Below are 8402 nucleotides of genomic sequence, written 5' to 3' on the forward strand. Positions count from 1 at the left end.
TAAAGAAGTTTCTTCTAAATTCCCTATTTGATTTCTTGGTGACTATCTTATATTGATGGCCTCTAGTTTTGCTCTTCCCCACAAGTGGAAACACTCTCTCTGTGTCCACTCTATCAAAACCTTTCATAATTTTAAAGACCTCGATTAGGTCACCCCTTTTGATAGCGAAATAAGGAGAAACTGTTTCCAGTGGCAGGGGTGTCGGTAACCAGAGGACACAGATTTAAGCCAATTGGCCAAACGAACCAGAGGGGGAGGTGAGGAGAATTTCTTTCTAAACACCGCACTGTTCCCTCTTGTTTCTACAATCTGTGACATTTTCAAGGGTGATGACATGTGGGATAAGATGTCGATAAAAAGATTACTTTGATGTTAGAAAACAAATAGGGGTGAAGCAAAACAAGAAGGAACAATCACTCCAGCGTACAGGGAAATCAGCAGAGATCCAGCACATCAATGTAGCAAACTCGAGTGGCAATTAGCCAGCACAAGCTGTCCCTCGGATGTAACCAGCTACTGGAGCAAATAGCTACAACTGTCCCTCGAATAGAGCAAAGAATACAGCCTAGAAATTAATGGTTTTTTTTGCAGGAATTAAAGGATAACTGAGAATTGCTTGTGTTTTTTTTCAGCGTCCTCAGGAATGCTGTTTGATTCCATTTTGTTTAAGTGGGGAGTCACATGGTGCCATATTGAAACATATAAGATACTGAGGGGGCTCGACAAGATGCAGAGAGGATGTTTCTCCTCGTGGGGAACTCTAGAACTTGGGGGCATAGTTTCAGAATAAATGGTCGCCCTTTTAGAACAGAGATGAGGAGAAATTTCTTCTCTCAGAGGGTCGTAAATCTGTGGAATTCTCTGCCCCAGAGAGCTGTGGAGGCTGGGTCATTAAATACATTTAATATAAGAAGTCACACAACACCAGGTTATAGTCCAACAGCTTTATTTGAAATCACAAGCTTTCGGAGTGCTGCTCCTTTGTCAGGTGAAGTGAAGAAATGCATATAGGCACAGCATATATAGTCAGAGAATACTGCCAGATGATTACAGGTAATCTTTCTAACTGCCCTTTATCACACCTCGGCAGAGAGATAATCACAGCAATCAAAGGTGTAAATGGTGTCCAAACAGGTCAGTCAGGAAAACATTACATCAAAGAACAATGAGGTGGGGTCACAGGGGGTCAAATGTTGCAGATGCTGGGGTCTGTATGAAAAACAAAAAACAAACAAAAAACTATTTTTTTGCTGGAAATCACAGCAGGTCCGGCCGCATCTGTGTAGAGAGAACAAGCCAATGACGACTCGAGTCTGGATGACTCTACGTCAGGTGGGGTTACATGTAGCGTGACATGAACCCAAGATCCCGGTTGAGGCCGTCCTCATGATACATTTAAGGTGGAGATAGACAGATTTTTGCGAGATAAGGGAGTGAAGGGTTATGGGGAGCGGGCAGGGAAGTGGCTTTGAGCCCAAGATCAGCCATGATCTTATTGAATGGCGGAGCAGGCTCGAGGGGCCAAGTGACCTATTCCGGCTCCTATTTTTTATGTTCTTATAGTGGCATGCAATGAACGGCTAAACAGCTTTCATTAAAGCAAGAGTCTCAGTCCAGTTGTTTCTTGAGAAACCGCTTCCACTGGGCAGGTGGATGGGTAACCAGAGGACACAGATTGAAGAAAAGTGGCAAAAGAACCAGAGGGGGAGATGAGGAGAATTTTTTTTTTTAACGCAGCGAGTTGTTGTGAACTGGAATGCGCTGCCTGAAAGGGCGGTGGAAGCAGATTGAATAGTAACTTCCAAAAAGGGAATTCGATAAATACTTGAAAAGGAAAATTTTTGCACGGCTATAAGGAAAGAGAAAGGGAGAATGGGACTGATTGGACAGCTCTTTCAGAGAGCCGGCACAGGCACGATGGGCCGAATGGCCTCCTTCTGTGCTGTATGATTCTATGATTTAATTGTGGAAATAGAAAGTAAGAGGCACAGGAAGTTCAATTTCGATGACCAGGCACCTAAGGCTCTGTTTCCACGAGTAAGGCTGCAGAAGAAGGGTATGTCCATCACAGGTTTGCCAAGAATGGAAAGGAACCTAAGCCAGTGAATGCAGTCTCATAAACCTGTTGGACCTGGGGGAGGGGAAGTGGGGGGATTTTGAAATCATCTGCAAGAAGGTGGGAGACCTGATAAATTCACCTTTTCTACCTTAGTCCTCTCATAAGAACATGGACGCTGTCAACACCCAGCTCTACCTCACCACCACCTCCCTCGGCCACTCAACTGACTCTAAATTGTCAGACTGCTTGTCCGACATCCAGTACTGGATGTGCAGAAATTTCTTCCAACTACATATTGGGGAAACCAAACCTATTGGGCTCGATTTTCCAAGCCCCGAAGAGGCGGGTTTGGAGGCGGGAGTGGTGGGAACATTGCAGAATCGGGGGGCAGGAACCCATCCCGCCCCCAACCCGCCTCCGTACCAATGTCCCAGGAGGCGGGTACCCGACCTGTGATGGGAGCCGCCTCCCCGAGGCGGGAAGGGGATTAGTGCCAATTAGCTGCCTGTTAACAGGTAGTTAACAGGCAGTTTTTTGCCTAATCCCTATTTTTAGCCCTGAAGTGTGGGCTTCCCGATGGCTCCGAACCACGCCAAGTTAGCGAGGCGGACCATCGGTCTACAGGGGTTGGAGGGGTCAAGATGTCCGTCGTGCAGGTGAGTGATGGGTGCATGTGTGCAGAGGTAAGTGTGTGAGGTGTGTGTAAAGTGTTTTAATAAGTTTTACTTACCTTTACTTTCTCCTGCAGGCTTCCTTCCTTCAGTTCTCGGGAGTCCCTCAGCTCACCGGCACAGAAAGCAGAATGGCCGCTGAACTGTCAAAAGCTGCAGCCTCTGCTTTCTGGTCTGGAGAGATCTCTAACTGAGTCTGAGTAGAAGGACTCACGTTAGAAGACAGATTGTCAGAGTTTGACAGCTTCACAGAGCTGTCAAACGCTGATTTTTCATCTGTCAAAAGCTCTTGACAGGTGAAATGTCAATCGCTGACATCACCAGTAACCAGGTGTCCCTTAATTGGCCTGCTGAGCCCGCTGGGCGGGCTTAACAAGGTCAATCAAGGGAAAATCGCGTGGGTTGGCCACAAGTCGATGGAGGCGGGACTACAACCCGAAAAGTGGGAGTCCCGCCTCCAAAAGCTCCCCATTGACAAAATCGAGCCCATTGTCTTCAGTCCCCGCCACAAGCTCCGTCCCCTAGCCACCGACTCCTTCCCTCTTACAAAAGCAAAATACTGCGGATGCTGGAAAACTGAAATAAAAACAGAAAATGCTGGAAATACTCAGCAGGCCAGGCAGCATCTGTGGAGAGAGAGAGAAAATCAGAGGTAACGTTTCAGGTCGATGACCTTGATCATCAACCTGAAACGTTAACTCTGTTTCTCTCTCCACAGATGCTGGCTGACCTGCTGAGTGTTTCCAGCATTTTCTGTTTTTAAGTTGACGCCATCCCTCTCCCCGGCAACTGTCTGAGGCTGAGCCAGACCGTTCACAACCTTAGTGTTGTATTTGACCCCGAGGTGAGCTTCCGACCACGTATCCACATCATCACCAAGACCGCCTACTTCCACCTCCATAACATCGTCCGTCTCCACCCCCACCTCAGCCCATCTGTTGCTGGAACCCCCATCCATGCCTTTGTTACCTCCAGACTCGACTATCCCAATACTCTCCTGGCCAGCTTCCCATCTTCCACCTTCCGTAAACTTCAACTCATCCAAAGCTCTGCTGCCCATGTCCTAACTCGCACCAAGCCCCATTCACCAATCACCCCTGTGCTCGCTGACCTACACTGGCTCCCGGTCGGTAACGCCTCGATTTTAAAATTTTTATCCTTGTCTTCAAATCCCTCCATGGCCTCGCCCCTCCCAATCTCTGTAATCTCCTCCGGCCCCACAATCTGGCGAAATATCTGCGCTCCTCTAATTCTGACCTCTTGAGTATCCCTGATTTTAATCGCTCCACCATTGGCGGCCGTGCCTTCAGCTGCCTAGGCCCTAAGCTCTGGAATTCCCTCCCTAAACCTCTCTGCCTCTCTACACCTCTCTCCTTTAAGACGCTCCTTAAAACCTACCTCTTTGACCAAGCTTTTGATCATCTGTCCTAATATCTCCCGATGTGGCTCGGCGTCAAATTTTGTTTGATAATCGCTCCTGTGAACCGTCTTGGGACGTTTTACTATGTTAGAGGCACTATATAAATGCAAGTTGCTGTTTGTTGTTACGATGCAGGGCTCGCACTGGTAAAGACTGGGAACCTTATCCTGAAGCTGTGAGTCGAGGATAGTGATGTAACCGAAATCTGTTTCCCTCTCCTTCTCTAGGCGAATGGGCAAGGCTCACCCTGGATCCCAAGACTGCGTACTGGTTCTTGACTCTCTCCGAAGATGCCAGGTCACTGACATTCGGATACGATTTGCAGCCCTACCCGTCCAATCCCGAGAGGTTCAGGACCTATCGTCAGATCCTCTGCTGCCAGAGCTTCACCTCGGGCTTCCACTCTTGGGTGGTGGAGGCCGACGGGATCGCCTGGGGAATAGGGATTGCGTACGGGAGCATAGCGCGGGAGGGAGACAGCTCTGATCTGACAAACAGCACGAAGGCATGGTGCCTCCACTTTAATCACGGCGCCCTCACAGCCAGTCACAACGAGCTACATGTCGACATCATTAGGAACCCAATATACAACATGTACCAAGTTGAGTTAGACTATGAGTCAGGGTGTGTGTCATTTTACCAGGTCGGTGAAATTCTGCAACACTTATACACATTTAAAACCACGTTCACTGAGCCTGTGTTTCCAGCATTTTCTTGTTTCTACATTTCCTCCTTAAGACTGTGCTAAATGGATTGTTACATAGTATTCAAGGCTCAGAAACAGGCCATTCGGCCCAACAGGTCCATGCTGGAGACTTAACTCAGTTACATCCCAATCTGGGGTTCATGGGTCGAACAAGTCGCACGGGGGGGGGGGGAGTCAAAGGTTATTATTCCTAGTAATATGTGAGGGGGGGGGAAGGGGAGCTGTAAGATCCTGCTCTTTATATTCCACTGATGTGTCGCTAATAGTTATCTCTAACCTTGATGGAACAGAGGAATCTTTAATACACGCAAGAAAACGCAAGGGTTTGATCTGAAATGATTTCTTCACCATTCCATTGGCCTCTCTGGGTGACGTGGGGATTTCTTTTTGACTGACCTCTGACACTGTCCCTTTAACTGATTGTGTTATTGGCCGATTCCTCCACTCCAGATATTTTCACTGACCGCTTCGCCAAGTAATCTCTGTAAAATGTTCTGAAGTGCTCTGTACCCGCCTTCCGGCGTCAAGATTTTCTTCAGTAAAAATAAACTGTGAATCCTCCAGCTGTAAGCTTCATTCTCCTTTTGGTTGTGAAGTGTAACAAGCGGTAAACACAAGAGCAAAATTGCTAGCAGGTCAAAGTCGACCACGAAATGAGTGTCTGTGCCTCAAGTTTCCGCGGGGGGGGGGGTTGTGGAGTTTCCTGATCTCCCGCCGTAACTTTGACGGAAACCCCGATAGGACCCTCCACCGCCCCCCTCACCCCCACCACCCCACTGTGTAAATTCACTCCCATCATAAAAATGGTCTAACATAGAAACATAGAAGATAGGAGCAGGAGTAGGCCATTCGGCCCCTCGAGCCTGCTCTGCCATTTAATGAGATCATGGCTGATCATCCAAATTCAGTACCCGGTCCCTGCCTTCTCCCCATATCCCTTGATCCCTTTAGCCTTAAGAAATATATCCAACTCCTTCTTGAATATATTTAATGAATTGGCCTCAACTGCCTTGTGTGGTAGAGAATTCCACAGGTTCACCACTCTCTGGGTGAAGAAATTCCTCCTCATCTCTGTCCTAAATGGCTTACCCCTTATCCTTAGACTGTGACCCCTGGTTCTGGACTCCCCGACCATCGGGAACATCCTTCCTGCATCTAGTCTGTCTAGTCCTGTTAGAATTTTATAAGTTTCAATGAGATCCCCTCTCATTCTTCTAAACTCCAGTGAATATAAGCCCAATCGACCCAATCTCTCTTCATACGTCATTCCTGCCATCCCAGGTATCAGTCTGGTATTAGGTCTGAGAAACATTTGGACAGACCTAAGTCTGCACTGAGCTGGGTCCATAAACATGTACATGTGGAGATTTAAGTGTTCTGCATCAAACAAGGGCAGTTAGGGCAGTATATGTGTTATATAAGTACATAAGATTTTTTAGAAACAGGCAAAGTGTCATAGGGCCCAACAGAAACCAGCCCCTTCTTACAGACCTTAATCCCCGCCTAGAAACATAGAAACATAGAAGATAGGAGCAGGAGTAGGCCATTCGGCCCCTCGAGCCTGCTCCGCCATTCAATGCGATCATGGCTGATCATCCAAACTCAGTACCCTGTCCCTGCCTTCTCCCCATATCCCTTGATCCCCTTAGCCTTAAGAAATATATCTAACTCCTTCTTGAATATATTTAATGAATTGGCCTCTACTGCCTTCTGTGGTAGAGAATTCCACAGGTTCACCACTCTCTGGGTGAAGAAATTCCTCCTCATCTCTGTCCTAAATGGCTTACCCCTTATCTTTAGACTGTGACCCCTGGTTCAGCATATCCCTCAAACCTTCTCTCCCCAGAAACATAGCTTTGTGTCTCAGTCTGTCCACTTCCACCCATTCTATTACCCTGGTATTTCAAATAAAATGATTCTGGCTGATTTCCCTTCTAACCTCCTAAATTAAAGACTGTGGAAGTATTTTAAAGGTCAATCATGATAAAATCAGGCAGCCTTGCACAGGAAGGGGGGTGGGGGAAGAAGAGAAGAGAAGCAATAATTGGGCCCAGAACTCCCACACAGAATAATGATTTGTTAATACCCAATTGATATACCTATCAATTCATCCAATGAAAAGCGACGAGTTAAGAAAGTAACTATAGGTTTTTATTGGCTAAATAACAGAGCCCACCCTCGTGGGTGATCGGATCCAACAAGGAGGAATACCAGCCAGTCGACCACCTTTATACCTGGGCAGGTAGGTGGAGTCATGGGCGGAGTCAGCAGTGGTCAGCCCAGGTATAACAGTGTGACAAGAGGCGACCTCATATAGTGATACAACAGTGTGAACAGTGATAACCATAGAGTAACGATATAACAGTGATAACTATAGTGTAACGATAGTGAACGATAAAAGTGGTTTACCACACCAATAAGCTCAGAACTTTGAATTTTCGACTGAATCTGCATTATCTGCAGAGTCTCACAAAGTTAGGGCTTTCGTGTTGTAATGATAAGCCCACAACTGGCCGAGGTACTGGCCATAATCTTCCAATCCTCCTTAGATACGGGGGTGGTGCCAGAGGACTGGAGAATTGCAAATGTTACACCCTTGTTCAAAAAAAGGGTGTAATGATAAATCCAGCAACTACAGGCCAGTCGATAATGGGGAAGCTTTTAGAAATGATAATCCAGGACAAAATTAACAGTCACTTGGACAAGTGTGGATTAATTAAGGATGAGGGACTTCAGTTACATAGAAACATAGAAGATAGGAGCAGTTACGTGGATAGACTGGAGAAGCTGGGGTTGTTCTCCTTAGAGCAGAGAAGGTTAAGAGGAGATCTGATAGAGGTGTTCAAAATCATGAGGGGTCTGGACAGAGTAGATAGAGAGAAACTGTTCCCATTGGCGGAAGGGTCGAGAACCAGAGGACACAGATTTAAGGTGATTGGCAGAAGAACCAAAGGCGACATGAGGAAAAAAAATTTTACTCAGCGATTGGTTTGGATCTGGAATGCACTGCCCGAGAGGGTGGTGGAGGCAGACTCAATCACGGCTTTCAAGAGGGAATTGGATAAGTACTTAAAGGAAAAGAATTTGCAGGGCTACAGGGAAAGGGCAGGGGGAGTGGGATTAACTGAAGTGCTCTTGCAGAGAGCTGGCACGGGCTCGATGGGCTGAATGGCCTCCTATCGTGCTGTAACCATTCTATGATTCTACGAACTGTATAGCTCACCTTTGCGATCCAGATGCTACCAGAACTGAAATCGCTCTTTTTTACACAGGATGATGAGATAGCTACAGGTCAGGAAGGGCCTTGAGCCCATCTTAGCTGATCCATCCATCCAAGAAAGACCCTGCAGATCCTCATTACCTCATACAACTGCTTCTTAAATGGTTGCATGGCTTTCGCCTCCACTAGTCCGTCCAGGAGTCCGTTCCATGTGTTGGTGCAAAGAAGAGCTTCATGACATTGTGCATAAATGTAGCCTTCGCTCGTTTGAACTATGATTCTACCTTTTCTATACCGTACACTACCTTAGATACCTATGTAGGGTC

At 46.9% G+C, this 8402-nt stretch overlaps 1 protein-coding gene across 2 annotated transcripts in view; it reads left to right on the forward strand.

The window, feature by feature from the left end:
* Positions 1-5019, forward strand: part of LOC147116923 (E3 ubiquitin-protein ligase TRIM7-like) — a 41312-nt gene extending 36293 nt beyond the window's left edge. For both annotated transcript variants that reach the window (XM_085987382.1, XM_085987383.1), the window contains exon 6: positions 4378-5019. In XM_085987382.1, coding sequence (XP_085843508.1) covers positions 4378-4898 — 521 coding nt within the window. In that variant the 3' untranslated portion in view covers positions 4899-5019. The remainder of the gene's footprint in view (positions 1-4377) is intronic.
* Positions 5020-8402: the final 3383 nt, after the last annotated feature.

The sequence above is a fragment of the Somniosus microcephalus genome, chromosome 5, assembly GCF_052327205.1.
Source record: "Somniosus microcephalus isolate GS21.2 chromosome 5, FLI_Smic_1.0, whole genome shotgun sequence".
NCBI classification, from domain to species: domain Eukaryota; kingdom Metazoa; phylum Chordata; class Chondrichthyes; order Squaliformes; family Somniosidae; genus Somniosus; species Somniosus microcephalus.